The 20,478-nt window shown below is 33.5% G+C and overlaps 1 protein-coding gene across 1 annotated transcript in view; it reads right to left on the reverse strand.

The window, feature by feature from the left end:
- Positions 1–20,478, reverse strand: part of TRDN (triadin) — a 134,746-nt gene that overhangs the window by 38,205 nt on the left and 76,063 nt on the right. The window contains exons 7-10 of the mRNA XM_027848580.1: positions 16,641–16,653; positions 14,986–15,045; positions 10,502–10,681; positions 4,181–4,240 (exon numbers count right to left, since the gene is read on the reverse strand). Of these exons, the coding sequence (XP_027704381.1) occupies positions 4,181–4,240; positions 10,502–10,681; positions 14,986–15,045; positions 16,641–16,653 (313 nt within the window). The remainder of the gene's footprint in view (positions 1–4,180; positions 4,241–10,501; positions 10,682–14,985; positions 15,046–16,640; positions 16,654–20,478) is intronic.

The following is a 20,478-nucleotide window of genomic DNA, read 5'->3' on the forward strand; positions in this document are numbered from 1 at the left end:
TCAAAGAAGTATAATAAATAGATATATGCTACTTCAAGACCATATCAGATCCTGACATTTGGCACATTTCACTAATGATGTATTCACAATTTAAATAATGATTTGGGTTACTGCTGCTGATGTGACGATATCTTCCAAAGTAAATACTGCACTCCAGAGATAAAGTCTCAATTTTAGGTAAAAAAAAAGAACTATTATAAATAATTAATAATGAGTTCTTGCTAAACAACAACAGGTGCTCAACTAATCCCAAACAGAAACAGATGGAAACACAAATGTTGGATAAACACTGAACTACAAGCAGAGCAATAAACTTTGGTGAAAGTCTTTTCTCCCTACCCTTTTCCTTTATCTAATTGTCAATCAGAAACAGAATCTTATCCAAGGTAAAGTTAAAAGGGATATCCTTAGCCTAAATATAAAGTTTCCCCAAAGTCTTAGTGCAGTTTTCAGCTCTTAGGTCATAAAATTTAAAATTGCACCAGGACTTTGGGGACAGCCTATATATTTACCAACTTATAAGTGAGTCTGAATCATAAGCATTCAAACCATTCAAAATCATGAAGGAAAAAAATAAGAGAGCAAATAGAGAATTGGGGACAAAACAAACTGGAAAAAATAAAAATCATCTAGAAATCATATAAATAAACTATTCACAGACATAACATAAAAATATAGACATAAATAAATATAGATGCTAAGAACTGAAGAAAATCTTATGAGTCATTTAGTCCAATCACCATTGGAAGGATGAACTCTATACAACACCTCTTTCAAGTGGTTTATCCAGCCTTTGCTTGAAGACCCCCAGTGTGGGAGAACTTACTCCAAAGGCAGATGATTCCATTTGGGGACAGTTGTCTTTGGCAGGAAACTTTTCCTTACATCAAACTGAAATCTACTTCATTTTATCTTTCATTCATTGTTCTTAGTTCAGTCCTCTATGGACAACAAAAATAGGTCTATTATTTCTTCCCTATTATAGCCCTTCAGGTATTTGAAGACAATCACAGAACTACAAAGTTGCAAGAATTCTTGGTGGTTATCTAATCCAACACATATGAATGGGAACCTCTCCAATGATGAAGATGATGATGATGATGATGATGATGGTAACTGCCATTTAAACAGTACTTCAAAGTTTGCAAAGTGTTTTATCTGTTATATTATTTCATTTAAAAAATCCTTTAAGTTGGTGTTTTTGATATCCTCATTTTACACATGAAGTAACTTGTCCTAAGTAATTCAGTTAGGAATAGGATCTTAGGTAGAATTTGAAATCAGGGTTTCCTGACTTCAAATCCAGCATTCTACTCATTGTGCCGCCTAGTTGTTTATATTGACAAATAATCATTTACCTGCCACTTAAAACTCCTCAGTGACTGGGAATTCATTGCCTCTAAAAGCCATCCATTCCATTTTTGGACCACTCTAATTGGATCAAAATTTGTGCTAATATCAAACTGAAATTTTATTTAAGGGTGCAAGTGTTCTTTTTTAAGTGCATTTTGCTCGCAGGTACTAATCTTATTTTCTGACATCCTATACATTAAATATTTAATTTCTCAACCTGCAGGTCACTTCTTGCTTAATTTCATTTCTCTGAGCTTCATCTTTAGTCCATGCTAGTAGGCCCTGCACCTCTGCCACATAATTTCTTGCCTACTAAACCTATGGCATGAACGATAACTTTTCAAGGCTGCTGTTGTCTCATCTGCAAAATGAGGAGCTTATATTAGATGACTTCTTAGGTTCCTTCTAATTCTAATTCTATTATTGTTCTAAATCTACCAGATACTTCCTGTCTCAACCAATTCCTGATTCTGACTTCTCTTAACCAGATCTGTCTTGTTGCCACTTATATACACTATCACGGTAACTTATCACATGCACATAGAGAGTGGGGAGCCCCAGTGATACTCTGTTTGTTACCTGATTAACTCAAGAAGTTCTGTCACTGGGGAAGTATAGAGGAAAAATTGCTAACTCCTCAACTAATACAGAATAGGAAAAGGAAGGAAAACAGAAAATTAAGGTGAAGGTCAAATGGTTAATGATATGAGTGTGCCATGTACATGGAAAACATAGGCCCAAGGCGGAACCTTTCATTGTGTTAGTTGGTAGAGTGTCGCCTTTTCAAATCTCAAGCCAGTATATGGTCCTACTCAGCAAGGCATATTCAAGAAAATGTTATCACTATTATGTCATCACTATATTCAAAGGAATAGTCATCATTTTGCTGGGATAAAAGTATTATATGCATATACATTGACAATAGCCACCTATAAATTTACACTGATGGTTGCATCTTGTTTAGGAGATCTTTATCTATTATAATATTGCCAGAAATAAAAGGTGAGTCATATGAATATTAAACTCTAACTATCCCTAACTGGTTTTTAATCAGGAGCAAGTGAGTCCTGATGGCTCACATTTAATTTGACAATTCATAATTTTATGACAAATTCCCTAACTACTAGTATTAATTTGGCAAATAACATATGATTATCATGTCTTACAAGATGATGCAGAAAAGATTTAGTGAAATACATGGATAACAAAATTAATAATACACATTAGTCATTTGTTAATTCATGCTAATCGTCATTTCTCTTTGCCAGCACAATATGTGCTATTCACACAGTAGTTGCAAACAAATAGCTGTTCATATGAAGTAAAAAAAATAATATTGTCACCATCTGTAAATTATGGCTGTACCTTAAAATATGGGTTCCATGGATTTCAAATATACCTATGTATGATAATTTATACATATATAATACATATATACATAAATTTTGTTGTTCAGTTGTTTTTAAGTCATGTCTAACTCTTTATAACTCTATTTGGGGTTTTCTTGGCAAAGATACTGGCTTGGTTTACCATTTCTTTCTCCAGCTCATTTTGCAGATGAGGAAACTGAGGCAAACAGAATTAAGTGACTTGCTCAGGGTCACCCAACTAGTGCCATGGACCCCTTTCTTAGCCTGATGAAGCCTAGAACTGTTTTTCTCAGAATAATATCTTTAAATGCATAAAATAAAATATATAGGACCAAGAAGGAAACCAATTATACTGATATATTTATGTGTATAGGGGCAGCTAGGTGGCAGAGGTAGTAAGTGTCTGATGCTGGATTTGAACTTACGCCTTGTTGACTCCAAGTCTCTTACTTATTGCATCATCTAGTTGCTTCACCAGAAATTTTTTCAGAGCATTGACATTTCTGTGTTTATAATATTTAAAATAATGTTTTAGTGTGATATAGCCTTGGTTATTCAGAAGATTGGAAAATGAGTCATTCTAATAGACTTCTTCGAGATAGCTGATACTTCAGAATTTAAGATAGTTCTCCTTAAAGTCTAGGTAAGGAAAACCTAATGCTTTCTAGCTTAGATTTTAAAAAAATCACAAGGATCATTAATCAAATTAATATCTTTTGAAAACTATCAAAAGATTCATTTATTTATATTTTTAAACATGAGATACTGAAAAGGGTAAGAGAAGTTTTGCTGTATTTGAAAATGTATTACCAAATTCAGGCATTAAAATTATCAATTCAGTAATAAGGCAATATTCAATAAATGTCAGTATTGATAATTTATTACTAAAAGACACAGTTCTAAAATATATGTAGTATATTAATCATTTTAATAGACATTAACAAAATAACACTCTAATGGTGCACCTAAGTAATAAGCCCAGTATATGTGAGTTAAATTAACTTGAAAAGAACTGTCACTATTCACTTCATCATTACCTGTGAGATCACATATAGATTGTCAAGAGTAGTCATCAGAATTCTTCTATCAGGCACATATGGCAGAATAAAAGGAAAGGGGTCCATCATCTAGTGAGATCTAAAATATAACTTTTCTTTGGTATTAAAAATAAGGTGACTTGCCTCAAGACTTTTTTTCTTGCTTGCTTCTCCTGACATGTTAAGATGATTCTTTGCTTCACTTTGAGAGATTAGTAGAGATATTAGCACTTGTAGCTTTCAGTTGCTTCAGCTTGCAATAACCCATGCAATAATGACTATTTTTGTTTCATTTGTTTCATTTTCCACAACAACAAAAACAACCTCCACAAAGAGAAACATATTAGTCCACAGAGCAGCAGAAAACCTCAGAAATAAAGATTATTAAAACAGAAAAGTGCAAAAATTGATTTGGAGTACCTGGTTTTAAATCCCCTTGGGCAAACATGTCAATCATATAGCGACAGAATGCAAACTGATCTAACAGAGTGGAAAGAAAAAAGAGCAATGAAGAAAGTTTAACAACCTTGTTTTTGCTCTTCAGGGAAGAAGCAGTCTAACAATGAAAACCAACAACCATGATTTTGAGTCATTCAACTTCCTTTTTCAGGAAATAATTTGCACTTACACATACATACCACATACAGGAAAATATATGTTAACATAATGTTCCATTAAGGGTAATAGACTTGAGAGCTGGATAAACTCATTATATACTGTAATTTTATATTGAGATTCACCCATTACTTAGCAGCACTGATGGGAAAGTCATTATGTTCCTGCAAAAATCTGCAGTGTCCTTTTGTAGACTAGAGATAACCAATCACAGAATCTGCCTGAGGCAAGTATTTCTAAACCTTACTGTTTGGCCTCAAGTCTTCTTTCCCGAAATGCATCTAGAGAGCAATCAGAGAAAGACAACCCACTGACAACCTACCAACAATCCTTTGTGTGGAAAATTCTCTGCAGTATGGATGAGAATTGTATTCTTCATTCTTACAGAACCAAGCTATAGAGTGGTTGGATGAGTTAAGCCATTATCAAAAGTAAATTTAATCATCTTATGATCTATCTAGTTTATTGCCAGTGAAGAATATATATATAGAAATAGGTATATCAATATTAGTTTAGCAATATATAGTGATTTAGCTCTATATATGAATGTATATGTATGTGTGTGTGATCACACACAGAGCTGTATGTATATGTACATATATGATTTGTATGTCACAGCCCAAGGTGCTGACAAATCAATAATCGCTATATTCTCTTCCGGGTTGACATTGGCCGGTTTGTTTAACAACAAAACATTTGTTTTCCCTCTGGTAGATGCAGTCTAAATCTCAATTAACAAAACTTTGGGGAATTAATTATTTCATATTAATTTTTATGGATATCTTTTAAAATGGTTTACAATCTAATATTTGTAAAGCAGGAATTTAACTGACCCCAAATTAAAAAACTGATTTATGACTAGAACTATTAATTATGTATAAAACAAATTATCTTATAAATCACATTGTGATACATTAAATCAGAAGTTACGTGAATACAAATTCAGAGAATATTATATTACCAAATTAGGGTAATAATATTTGAAATATAAGAAAACTTTTAGTCATTCCATTTCATTTTGAGTCTCTTCAGACAAAAACAAGATTTTTACATGCACATTAATATGTATATACATATTTCCATTGTTAAAGTAGTTCAATTGGTTCTTTAAAAGCAAATCCTTTTAACAATTACTGTTTATTTAAATACAGCTAAAGATTGGATGTTCCAAGAGTTTATTGTTGATTCACTTGTTTTTAAACTCAAATCATATAGAAATGATGATAACCAGGCCCGCATGCTTGACTATTTAATTCTTGTGAAATAGCTTCCATTGCTATACTCATTATAGGTTTGGCCTATGTCAAAGTAATGACGCATTGGATTATGGGTAAGTCTAGCTGCCCAAGGTGGAGTAGATCGTCCAGTCTCATTTGTTGTTGTTGTTGAGTTATTCAGTCTTGTCCAACTCTACATGATCCCATGGACTTTGTATGGAGTTTTCTTGGAAAAGATACTGGAGTGCTTTGCTATTTCCTTATCCAATGTGTCCCTATTTTACAGATGTGGAACTAAGGAAAATAGGTTAAGTGACTTATCCAGGGTCACACAGCTAGTAAGTATCTGAGGCCAGATTTGAACTCAGGTCTTCCTGATGCTAAGCCTGGCAGTCTATTCACTCTACCACCTACCTGCTTCTATTTTGTCTTCTACCTCCCTTTCAGAGCCCTTATTCCATCTGATGTTGCTCATCCCCTCAGGCCTTTAGGTGTATAGTGCCCTCAAAATGTCCAATGCCAGTACTAGCTAACCCCAAAGTTCCAAGATTATTTATCTGCCCTAAGAAATCATTCCTCATATCAAAACACTCATTTCCTCATTGCTGAATCCCCAACTAGCTATTGGGAAGAAAGTAATCTGATTTAAATATCAGGTCTTTGAATAACCAACTCTATAACTTTGTACAAAGTTCATGACACCTTTTGGCCTCAGAGCCTTTACTTATAAAGTTAAGAGGTTGGATAAGATAAAGGTCCCTTTCCAATTCTGATTAGTTCCAGGATCCTACAGATGCCTAGGAATGAAACTGTTGAGCAATGGTTGTGTTGGACAGTGTATTTTGTACAGGAGATATGTAATTTCTCAATTTTACAAAAAAAAATCAAAATTGTCTGTGAAGAGATAATTTTCAAATATGAAGCAGGGCAGGTGCTGATATTGTTGCCAGTAGTCCAGATTTGTGTTTGTAAAACAAAAGATCTTCCATGAGTCATTTGTATGAACTGAACATTAGAAGAGCTCCTGGTCTCCATGGTTCTACCTTAGGTTTTGTTTTCTTTTGGTGTGGGTTTTTTTTTTTTGAAAGTTTATGGCAGAATTTTCCCCTCCAAAGGGAGAAACAAATATGATGAGTAGAATTCTGAGAATGAAAAAAGGCTACTAATGTTTGTCAGCCTGACTCATGCATAAAAGAATTTTAAGTATAATGATAATAATAATGAGGCATCTCAATGTGAACAAGACTATTTACATTTTCAGTTTCAAAACTGGGCTATCTACTCTCACACATTCATAAGGCTTATTTTCACTTGATAGCTTTATACTCTTTATTTGGGTTCCAGTATGTGTCCCTCAAGTTGTTGGTTTATTTGTTTTAGTCCTGAGCCAGGATTTTATTTTGTGAAGGCCACTCCCTCCATGGACAGAAGTAAATCAGTAACTCATCTACAGAGGGGCTGGGGCATGGAGCTCTACCCTTAGCTCAGAGAGAGTAGAGGAGAATCTGTGAGCTGGATAGAAGGATTCCAGGCTAAAGAAGAAGTGATGATATTGAAGGTAAAGGGAAACAAATAAAATTCAGATCTTGTGAAAAGAATTATAATCAGGAAACTTTTTCCTCCCAAGGGATGACTTGATTGGATTTATGGGTCAGTTTCTTGAAGATATACTACAACTTCACATATAAATATATTCCTATATAGTATCATATCTGCTTATATATGTTACATAGAAATAGCTATAATTTTGTATCCAGTCACCATTTATATATATGTGATATGTGTATACATGTGTATAAATGTGTATACATGTATCTGTATATGTACATACATAAATATGTGCATGTGTATGTTTATATGGGTGTATACATACACCTATACATACGTACATAATTTTTATTCATTCACCATTTTTTGGATTTCCTTTTTTTCCCCACCTAAATGAATTCTGTCCTAGAAAAGGAAAAGTAAAACCTTTTGTTTACCATTTCTCTCTTTTAGGTTCTCAGGGAATAGTGATAGAGAGCACTCAGCTGCTGCCTTGGCTGCATGTCCAGGCTTATGGCAGCTAAGAAAAGGTCATTCTAGGTGAGATAAGTCAGCAGGCAGAAAAGTCAGTTTCAGTTGAGATAATACCCCCTAGTGGAGTATCATTGGCCCTCCCTATTTTACCACTCTGTCCTCATATCGAAGACACACATGAATATAAAGTAAATTTTTCAAGAGTTACAGATATCTAATACTTTGTTTAGATTGAAGTTGTCCAAATATGGGGACCGCAAATATTTTTTATTAAATTTAAAAGATCCATCCATATTACAAAAATATTTTTTGACAGAGTTGGAGCGACTTGTCATGCATTCTGGAATACGTATTTCACTTACTATATTCGTAGTCCAAGAAAAAAAATTACCTAAATAACATTTTGCATGGATAAAAGTTCCCATTTTCTCTAATATTTTTTCACTCTTTTCCTATTATTTTTCATTTTGAAAGGCTATCCCAAACACAAAGACTTTTAGAAAATTGACAAATGAATTGCTGGTCTATGAAAATATCAACTAAGTAGGAGATAGCTTCAAGGGCACCTGGCTGTTTTCCATTGTAGTACAACTGGTACTAATCAATAGTCATTCAGAATCTACTTTCTATGTGCCCTATAAATGGATCCATGAACATTTCAGGACCCAAATAGTAATGATGGAAAGAACAAGTGTTATTTCTAATTCTTTTTCAGTTTAAATTAGTTTAAAAATTGAAAAAAAAATCTTCTAGGAGTCCCAAAGACAGAGACACGCAACTGATTTCTCCCTGCTCACAGTCTGCAGTTCAATGATGAGAAAAGGGGCTTATAAAAAAATCAAGTACCCTAAAGTTTACAGAGTACTGATAGAAAAATGGGTATGCTGCTTTTGTTCTTGTGCTTTTATACTACCATTTCAAATTTTAAAATCATTATTTGTGGATTCAGAAAAAAATGTTTTATTTTTAAAATAAAAGACAAGAGTTTTGGACATCTTACCACCATCCCACTCTGTATTGCACTGCCATTTTCATAGGCTGCACCTCCCTAAAAGGGAGGGGGAACGTCATTAATTTCCAGAATTTCACTCTCCAAATTGTATTAGTTATTATCATTGTTACTTCAACTGCATTTAACTCTAAATTTTATGTTTTATTGTTTTATTCAAACTAAAACTGAGGGGAAAATTGGCCCTCAAATAAAACTCATCAAGCAATCAAAACAAGTAAAAAGGTGATCATTTTCTTTGACCTATGCCCCTAGAATTCTTTATTGAAATGCCTTAAAATAAATCACAAGAAAGTTGCTTATGAAAGCATAGAAGATTCTATATAAAAGGTTATTACCCTTTATTTGTATCTTGGAACCCTTTGGCAGTCTGGTGAAGCCTATGAACCCCTTCAAAGAATGTTTTCAAATGCATAAAACAAAACACATAAGATTTCAAAGGAAACTAATTCTATTGAAATAGTTATCACAATATTTGAAAAACTCTAGTTCATGAATTAAGAACTACAGCTTAGGAACCCCTTCTTTAGAAGCAAAAAAAAAATTGTTGTTTGTGTGGGAAGTGGAGAATTTATGTGACAAGTAAATAGGGAAAGAATTGAAGTCAAAGCTGGAATGAGGACAAAATCAGTTGGGACCAGAAGAATACTGCTACTTTGCTTTTACAGATCCCCTAGAAACACTGCTCCTTTGCATTTAGCTAGCACCATTCTACAAAGAAGCTCAAGGCTTTATATGAATTATATTTCACATATTACATATAAATATATAAGTGTTATTTACATCTACAAGCATTAAAACAATATTTAACTTTAATAGCTCTTTGATATTGGTAAATGTTTTCTTTATTTTGGGACCAAATCAGTCATTCCATTGGTATATGGAATTCCCAGTGATCAAACTCTCTCTGCTAATGTAATCCAGCACCTGCTCTGCAATTTAATATTAGACAATTGCCTGGAAAACTGAGAGATTAAGTGACCTTTCCAGGGTCATAGGCTAGGTTGTGTCAGAGGCAGGAAATATTCTGACTTTGAGGACCACTCTCTATACCTTTTACTATGCTGCCACCCACATATCATTATTCTGATTTTTACAAGTGAGGATACTGAGGCAGCTCTGGAGTCTAAGGTCTTCACATGAGTCTCTGGAATCTGGATCCAAAGTTCAAGTTTCCATCTATTATTTCTTGCTGCCTATTAAGATGATATCATTTCCATAAGGTTATACTTTTCCCAAATGGTACCACTGAAAGAAGTTGCATAATTGAGACAACTAAAATATGTGTACAGTGCTACATTTTTTTCATTAAACTCAACTTACACATATAATCCTTGAGATAGCAGAATACACTGTAACCATGACCTGGTATATTGTATTTTTCAAATTTTGGTTAATAAGTCATTCTGGGAAGCACATTTTACAGGGGTGTCTTTGTTGTTGTGTTGGTTGTGGTTTTTTTTTTTTTTTTGGCCTCTTTGAAACCTGATCCAAATGAATAGACCTCATGAACGAATAGGTTAAAAAGAAGTCAACCATTTGTGAGCACCCTTCTAATAATAATTACCAAAGCTCAAGATTTGCTTTTATAAAACCAATAACTACACCTTTCAGCTCAATTATGCTGAAGGAAACATATCAAAAATTAATCGCTAGTTGCAAAAACATTTTTCATCTTGCTGTAACTAAAATTTCAATCCTTAGGTATTTTGTTTCCAGTTAGTGATATTGGAACCCATAGGGGTTTACTTTTATTGTCTTTATTTTTCTTGCATGAAGTTTGATTCTAAGTCTTTCTTAGCTTTAATTATCATCGTCTCTGTTTCTTTCCCACTACTCTCTTAGAATCTTCAGATGCTTCCTCCTTGAAATGTTTACCTTTCTGTTCTTTTTTTGAAACAGCTGCAGTTCCTTTTTCTTCTTTGCCTTTGGGTTTAGCTGGTGTTTTCTCCACCTTTTTTGCTTTAGCATCAGCTTGCTTCACCTTCTCTGGTTTTCCACTTTTCACTTCCTTCTTACTCTTTTCTTCAGCTTTTGAGCTTTTACTCTTCTTCTCATCTACAAATAGCAGAAATGGTTGTTTAAACAACTCTCCCCACCAAACAGCATATCCTCTTTCTCTTTGGAACAACAAAATGAGGTAAAACAAAAAGAAAGACTCAAAAAACATACTTCTCCTTACAAATGTGTTTAAAAGATCATTATAATAAAGCATGCACAAGAATTCTGAGCCCTTTAGAAAATAAAGATATACACCCCTTCTAGGTCTATACTCCAAAGAGATCAAAGAAAAAGGAAAAAGACCAATATTTGTGCAATATTTGTGGCAAAGAATTGGAAACTGGGGGAATTCCCATCAACTGGGAAATGACTGAACAAGTTGTGGTATATCATTGCAATGGAATACTTTGAACAGGATATTTTCCAAAAAACCCAGGAAAACTTACATGAAGTGATAAATAGTGAAATGAGCAGAAGCAGGAGATCATCAAACACAGTAATAGCAATACGGTGCAATGACAGCGATTTTCATCAATACATAATCCAAGACAATTCTGAAGGACTTAAAATGAAAAATGCTATCCATCTACAAAGAAAGAACTGATGGAATCTGAATGCAGAATGAAGCACACTTTTTATTATTTAAATTAATTATTCTTGGTGGATTTTGTTTGTTTTGTTTCTTGGTCTGCATTTTCTTTTGCAACCTGGCTAATGTGGAAATGTTTTGAATGGCTGCACATGTATAATCTATATCAAATTGCTTTCCTTCTCAAGAAGGGGGAAGGGGCAGGGGAAAGAGCAAGAATATGGAACCCAAAATTTAAAAAATGAGCTAAAATCTTTTCTTTACATGTCATTGAGAAAAAATTAAATTAAAATAAATGTAAAAAAAGATAAAATAAAGATAAATGATTATTATATTGGTCTATATATAATTTTCACCCCTATTTTTAGGGAAATAATATACAGATATACAGTGAAAAATAACTGATTATAAACCACTCAGGTTTGACACAATTAATATTCCAAAAATCAGTATACTAAAAAAAGAACTCCAGAGTAAGACTTCAATTTCTCTATTCTTTGTTGAGGACTTTAAGACTTTACTCTTTTTGTCAACTGATTTGTAAAATACTGAATTATTTCTGAATAATCAGTAATACTAACAAACCAATCAATAGTTTTTTAATGTAATATTAGTGTGTGTATATACATGCAAAGATTACAAGCATATCCATATTCAAAAAGTGGCCTAAATATATTCAAATAGGTTTAGCATTCATGTACTAAGGGCTATTCCACAAATATCCTTCAAAATGCTTCAAAAATATTTTCAATGAGGCAAATGGGACATCACTAGTATTTTAAATGAACAAGGCAAATTAAAAAGTATTATCTATCATAAGGCATATCTAAATTTTAACAATTTGGCTTTAAAGAAGTTGAAAAGGGAGCTAGATCACACAACTACTGTACTTTCTACTGGAAAGGTAATGCTATGTACTAAACTTAGGTGGTTAGGTAGTTTTGTGCAAAAATAACTCAACATTTAAAGAATTAACCAATATAACATTAAAACTTTTTCTATAGACAATCCTATAAATACATTTTAGATTTTAGTTATTCCAAGAAAAAAATAAATTTATAATGTAAAAACATAGGAAGTATTATATAATTCTAATCCTGATATAGGGATTATTCACTACGGAGTATGTCAGAACAATGCAGTATGTTACTAAAACCATGTAGTGTGTGGAGGTAGCAGAATCCAATAAATAAAACATAAAATTCAGAGTCAAAAGATGTATCTTATGTTTCCTTTTGTGCCCCTTAACATCTGGGAGATCATGGTAAAACTATTCCTTTTTATAAGAGTGTTGAGATGATGCTTATGATAATGTATGCAAAAGAGATGTATACTCTGAGATGTTCAAAAGAAACATAATACATAGGCAAAATATTATTATTTTGATTTGAATTTGGATTGAGCCACATATAACTTTATGGAAAGAAAATATAAATATACACTGAAAAATAACACTGATTATAGATATCATTCAAGTTGTATACAATCCAGATGGTGATAGGGAGGGTGGCCTATATATGAACAAACATAGCAGACTATTGAGACTCAGTATGGCATAGTGGATTGAAAGTAAGCCTTAGTGGCAGCTAGGTTGCATAGCGGATAGAGCACAGGTCCTGGAGTCAGGAGAACCTGAGTTCAAATCCAGCCTCAGATACTTACTACCTATATAACCCTGGAAAAGTCACTTAACTCTGATTGCCTCCTCTCCATAAAAAAGCAATACTTAAAGTGAGAAAGACTTGAGTTCAAGTCTTACCTCTCATAAATGCTAGTTATATGACCCTAGGAAAGTCCTATGACCTCTCAGTGTCTCATGCAGCTAATTTTCTAAGATTACAAGTTGTAGAATAAGTACAGATCACTGTTGTTAGAGGGAATTTCTTCATTGAAAGCTCTTTATATAAATGGAATCATAGGTCTGGTCCAAAAAAAAGGGTATTTTTAGTAGAGCTAACAAATAAATGTGATGCTAAAATTGTGCCAGTACTTTGTTTTTAAGACTCAGGTACACAGGTAGCAATGTAAGTTTCCAAGAATATAACAAAGACTATTTAAAACATTTTGTAGAAACAGAAAATCATTGGTGTTGCATCCCTACTCAGTCACTTCCATTACAAAAAAAAAGGAAACAGAGGTCAGCAACTTGGAAATGTTATCAAAGGACCTATTGGTCTGTTTGGTAAAACCTTGACTCAGAGAATTAGATCAAAATAAAGGTACTTTAATCTTGTCTGTGTAGACATAAGGCTGCCTGCACTATGCCCTGAAAGGGTTTTAATAATCATGTGTGTTGAAAGAGAGAGTTGCTGGAGAAATTTTTTTGTGCTGATTCCTCTATCAAAGACAGAATGGTCAGAATCCTAGACCACAGATCCCTAAGGAGAAGAGTTTGGGGTGTGTTTGTGTGGGATGGGGAGGTAAGGGAATATTGGGAAGAGAGAAGGGACCCTTAAGGATATCAAGTCCAAAGTTTCTTAACCACTTGAGACCCCAAGTTTTCATTAAGAATCCAGGTCTACCAACCCTGCTGCTTTCCCTGTCACCAAGCCACATCATATTTAATTTCCTTGTCTCTATCGAGAGATTTTAGTAATTACTTTTTAATGACCCATCCCATCAGCCAAGTTTGAAAGAACAGGGCAATCAATGTAGAAGTTTCAGATGTGCCACAGAACAAGTAAAGGTATGAAGCCCTGATACAGTGTCTCCCATATTGCTTTTTTCAATAGCCCTTTTGAGATTTCATATAAATGTTTAGCTGCATGTTGACTCAATCTTGTGATGTCTAAGGCTGATATTTTCTACACCAAACTAGTTCAATAGCACATTGGTACCAACTTTAAATAAAGTTATGGTCAAATAATTCAGTTAAATTCAGAATTTCTCTTTCTTTTTAAATCTAAAAATATACATATTGTATTTCCATAGACATATCTATAGATATAGTCAATAAAAGCCTTCCTATAACTTCAATTGATATGTATCCTTTCTTTCTATTTATCCCTAACTTTATATCTTGATCTATTGATAGATATCTATTCATCTCTACCTTTATATCTAGATTTATCCATCAGATAGATAGATAAATAGACAGTCAGACAGACAGATAGACATAAAGATCATGAGGATTAAGAAACCTAATTTCTTCAGTCTACCATTTTAAATTACATGAATTATTTTTGGCTATCTATGACCAATATACAACCAATTAAAGGACTTTATAATGTCTATGAAGCCTTATAGATCTATTAAAAGTAGGAATTATATTAACAAAATATAGTAAAGAGCATAATTCTAGCTTCCAGATCTGTTATTATCCTGGCATATATGGAGGCTCTTATACATGCTTTCTGAATGTTTGAAACTGTAAACTTTATTTTGGACATATGTAAATCAGTTCAAAAGCATTTATTGTCTACTCTGTTCCATGCACTAGGCTAAGCTGAGGGAATTTAAAAAAAGGTAAAACACAGTCCCTGGTCTCATGGATTTCCCTGTCTAAAATGGGGGAACAAGGAAGAACAGCTGCACACAATTATGTACAAACAAGGTATGTACAGGATAAACAGAAGATAAGCAACACGGAAAAGGCACTAGCATTAAGGAAGAGTCCAGAATTCTGTTATTATGCATATTGATCTGTATCAATTTTCAAAACCTATCCTGAAGTATAAATGGATTCATATAACTATTATTCAATCTACTTATCAAACATATCAACTTTTTTTGTTAAAATATACATAATCATAAAAGAATCACTAGCAATTACCTTTGAGTAGTGTTTTCATTTCTGGTTTTTCTTTTTTCTCAGGTTTATCTTTGTGACTTGCTAGAAAGGAAGAGAAATGATCATGAGTTTTAATTTAAAAATTAATAATTACCAGTTCAAGTCACATGAGCAAATTACTTTTTTCGCATTAATAATAAGTAACATTTGTTTGTCTCTAATCATTCATTTGCAAAGCACTTTTCACATATTATCACATTTGACTCCCACAAAAATCCTATGAGGTGCTATTTTTGTTGCCATATTATAGATCATAAAACTGGTGACTCTTAAAGAGAAAAACAACTCAAAAAGAATAAATGATAATAGGCAAAATTTATATTATGGGTCATGAAGTGATCTACTCAACTAATCCATAAAGCCATTCTTGGGTTCAACTTCCAGGAGTACAAAGGGAAATTTTGTTTATTCCTCCTGCTATTAGAATCCATCTGGCCCCAACCAATACTCCCATTATATCCTTCATAAGTTCCTGTCAGTAGATCTTCCTTGCATTTCAAACACTTTTAGGAGGGTAGCCCATGGGACAACCTCAGTCACTACATTATTCCTAATGAGAAGCAACATGGTTTAGTGGATGGAACACAGGACATGAATTCAGTAACAACTGAAATGGTAACTGTGATCCTCAACAAGACAATCACTCTGGAAACATTATGTGTTATATAAACATGAGCTGTTATTTTTAGTGAAGGAGAGTGATCATGAATCTCTTCTCCACAAATAAAGGAAGAGAAGAAGTAGAGCGTAGCATGGTACTCTTAAATGTTTCTGGCCCAAGTTCTGTATATTAATCTATATTAATGCATAACATGGGAGATGTGATCATAGTAGATGAATAAAACAATGGTTTTCCAACGCAAGTGGAGTCTCTCAGTGTGAATTCCACCTTAAAGAAAAGTCAGTAGCAATTGAGTAGAGAGGATGAGTAGAGAGAGAAGAGGACTGCACATACAGTATGCATTATGCCACAGTTGTTGTTAAGTGACCTGATATACTATGACTTAGCTTTAATCTAATATATTAATTTTAGGATCTGTAATTCCATCAGTATGGGTACATACCCTCTATAAATTAATTGATGGTCTTCTAGAGTTACTGAATCAAATTCAAAACAATAGAAAAAATTAAGCAGCAAAGGGTGAAGGATAATAAGTTATCTTGGATTGAGCAACAAGGGTTCTAGGTGGGAGAGATTAATTGATGGGGATTATAGTTTAAGTAATTTTTGTTCATGTGCAATTTTATTTCAGTCACATAAAATATAGTAGAGTCCCTCCAGTATCTAATCATTCATACATCAGCCTGCAGTATTATCTCACAGGTTCTTCTAGCCATTTGGTTTAGTGTATAAACTCTGAGTATCAGGGACCAAACACTACACAATAGTATTTGAATATATACATTCATAGTGTATTGGAAAGTATGGGAACTCATTAGAATGGTACCATCCAAACATGTTTTCTAATCCTAATTCTTCCATTAAGTAACAGTTAAATCCATCACTTCACTTATCTGAGCCTTTCTTTTCTTATCTGTCTAAGAAAAGGGTTCAACTATATTCTCCCTAGAGCCAGAAATTCACTGGTAAATATTTAACAACTGGCTCTTTGGGGGGAAATGTATGCACGCCATACCTTTAAGTTCAATCTGCATATTAACATTGTCTCCCACACCTTCTTAAGTCTAGATAACTCCACTGACCAATAAATAAATAAATAGATAGATAGACAGGTAGATAGACAGATAGATAGATAAATAGATAAATGAATGAATGAATAAATAAATAAATAAATCCCTGAATTATAGCATTTCCTGATTTCTGAGGTGCAAAAGCTCACTCTGAAATTTTAATAATCGGCTTTCACAAGCTAGCACAATCTGACTCCAGCACATTCATGTTGGATTCCTTTCCAATGGAGAAAAAAACAAAACAAAACAAAACAAAAAACTACATGATCTTTAGTATTTATTGAGTGCCAGGGGGTGATGATACTCAAATCATTTATTCACTTCAAATCAGCAGCTACTAGACCCAATAGGAAGTGACTTTCTTATTGCAATTATAACTATGATTACTGAAGGACGGCACTTCCACCCATCAATTATTTTTTGTGAACTTTTAAATGTTTAATTGCTTGATTATTTATTGAGTGTTATTTGCTATTTTTGAGAAAATCTTTACAAACATGTGAAATAGATCGTTCTCTTACAATTGTAGAAGCCAGATTATTCAGTAAAATGTCAAGTTTCCACATACCTATAGTAATTTTAAAACTATAAATTGATTTCCTTAGGTTCATTAATATACTCTCTGTCAAATCCATTCTTTCTCTCCACAAGTCTCACTGGGGTGATCAAGCAGTGTGTCCAAGGACCATAAGCTGATTTTAGTTTAGGTGAAAAAAATAATTAGTAAGGTAAATCTACTTAGTAGATAGGTAAGGCTGTGGGTAGTAGAATTGATTGAGCCAGGAAGACTTGAGTTTGAATCCTGACTTAGACACTTGCTAGCTGTACAAGAACGGAAAAGTACATAAACTCTCCCTAACTCAGTTTCATCAACTGTAAAATGGAGATAATAATACAAACCCAATTCTCAGGGTCATTGTGAGAGTCATAGAAGTTAATATACATAAAGCATTTTGCAGACCTTAAAGTGCTAGCCATTATTATCAATGACACTACTGTCAAAAGTGTGTTTAATTGGTGGGAGCATAATAATATAGCATAAATTCAATGTTTGGAATAAAATGTCTGTTCCTTTAGGAAAAAATCACAAATAAATGATCTGTGATGGCCATATTTTGCCAAGGTTGTTATATAAACTCTCTGAAACAGAATAAATCTCTAGAGGTTGGAAAATAAACAACTTGCTAATGTAATTTGTGTGTTGTGTATTATAAATTGTGATGTCCAGTGATTTTTATTCCATTTCAAATATAAAATATTTCTTCCAGTAGATCTTGCTAACATTCTAATCAAAATAACTAGCTCATAAATTTCTCCCTCTGAAAAAGCAGTAAGAACATGATGAATTTGAGAAGCAGGAATCTAAAAGGGCTTGCTTTTATATACTGCTATCCTACCAACTTTTGGGATCCATGTGACTAAATGAAAGTGATGCTGGGAGTTACCATGCAGTATACTCTTTCTGTTTGCAGTTTAAAGGCTTTAAACTGAATTCAGCTTTTAGGATCCCATTTTCAAAGTTTCATATTTTTTTTTAATCTTCCAACTCCATGTAGTATATGTGGTGAAGAGAAAAGGGATGAATACAAGAGATAGACAAGAAAATTAATGGAGAGAGAGACAAAGAGAAAGGGGAGAGAGAGAGACAGACAGACAGACAGACAGACAGACAGACAGATGGACAGACAGACAGACAGAGATTGACTAATGTGTTTGGGAGAGAAGGCCAACTATATTATTACATTCAATGTTTTGCCTACTAATATTTAGGAAATTATTGGAGAGGCAATAGGAGTCTAATTCTGTATTCTTCCAGAACAGGAATAGTAATAAACTTCATAGTTGCTAATAAAATTTAAAAAGAAAACATCCCCAGGTATTTAAGAAAAAAAATTAAATTAAATTTCAGTCTTCAATGGAAATTTGTATGTTCCAAAGTAGCATACCAAGTGCAAGGATGTCAAAAACCCACTGATTTCAAGACACAGTCTTGTTGAGGGTTTAGAGATTAATGGAGCTAGCTGCAGAGCCATGATTTCCTTTCCAACTGCCTCATCAACCTAAGAACCAGCCATTTCCAATACTTCTCCCTGACTCTCCACTAACTAAGTCATAGGTATGAATGGCCTGGGTTTGAAAAGAACTGAAGTAAGTTGAATTGAACATTGCTCTCCATTTATACACTATTATAATAGATGCAGATGCCTTAGTAGCTTATCTTGCCCTAGGCAAGAAACATGGACAATATTTAAAAGCCATAAGTATATGTACTATAGTTGGTATGGGATATCTGGTAACTAGAATTGTATGTCTATGACCTTAACCAATTTCTGTAGTACTTTTTTTTTTAATTTGGGGAATTTCCTGAAAAACTTACAATTTAAAAAGCAGTGAATCTTCCTTTATATTTGAAAAAATTACTATAAACATCTTACAAAAATCCAGCAACTTAAATAATACAATTATAAACTCATTTTGTCATTACAACTGAATGTATATAGCCTGAAATTTAAGCAAAGATTGTAAATACATTTCAATACTTTAAAAACCCATGATCTAATAAGGGTGGATAGTCTATCCACTAATAGACTATAACTCTTCAGTAATCATAGATAGTCTTTAAGAACTGTTATAACCAAAACCATTTATCACACTGTTTCCAAGTTGGTACCTATCTCTCTCTTCTAAGTTTGTAAAGGCTGTTCCTCATATTACATGAATATTATCTTTCACTGAAGCTAGTACTTGAAGTCTTTCCAAACTGGCAGGCCCTGCCAGGGATAATATTTCATTGACATAACCTTTGAGAACCCAGTGTCATCTCCAGAGTGAGGCATAAAAGGAAAACTTCAGTGGAGGATACAGTTCACTAAGGAAAAGCATTCCTTTATCAATAGATTTGAAGATGAACATATAAAATCTATTTAGATCATCACTTGAAAAAAATTAATAAAAGGCAAACATTTCAGATTCAAATGCTCAAATATGAGGTGAATAAAGGAAATAAAATTCAAATGTCTTCAAAGGAACCTTTAACTGTCGGAGGACTTTTCAGCCCTAGAAGAATACTTTAATTTTTTGATGATACAGGATTTCATTCAGTGTGGATTATCTCTACATTGTCACAGATTTCCACCACATCTATACCTTAATAGACATCTTCCATGAGTTGTGGTAAGCTAACAAGCAATCAAGAAAAGGAAGGAAGAAAGGAAGGAAGGAAGAAAGGAAGGAGGGAGGGAAGAAAGGAGGGAAGAAGAAAGGAAAGAAGGTAGGAAGGAGAGAAGAAAAGTGGAAAGAAAGAAGGAAAGAAAGAAGGAAGGAAGGGAGGAAGGAAGTAAGGAAATAAGCAAGCAATGAGGGAAAGGACAGACCAAGGAAGGAGAAAAAAGGAATGAAGAGAGAGAAGGAAGGAAAGAAATAAAAATGCTAGAGCTAGAAGGGCTGTCAGAGATCCTCTAGTCAAATTCACTAATTTTAGGCATGGAAAAACGAAAGCTCAGGCAAGTTAAGTGACTTGCCTAAGATGACATAGATGATTAGAATCAGAAATGGGACTTGAATCCCAGACCCCTAATTCTTAAATAAATCAGTGTTCTTTCCACTATAATGTGCTCTCCATGGGTAGGCAGGCTGGAAATTTGGAAATTCTTTGGAAAATACAGGCGCATTTTTTTTTTTGCTGGGGGAAGAGAAAGAAATAAGCATTTATATAGCACTTAATAAGTGCCAGACACTGTGCTAAGTGGTTAACAGTTATGGGCCCATGACTGAAAGCTTTTC

This window comes from Vombatus ursinus, unplaced genomic scaffold (genome assembly GCF_900497805.2).
Source record: "Vombatus ursinus unplaced genomic scaffold, bare-nosed wombat genome assembly UNPS02006779.1, whole genome shotgun sequence".
Lineage (NCBI taxonomy): Eukaryota > Metazoa > Chordata > Mammalia > Diprotodontia > Vombatidae > Vombatus > Vombatus ursinus.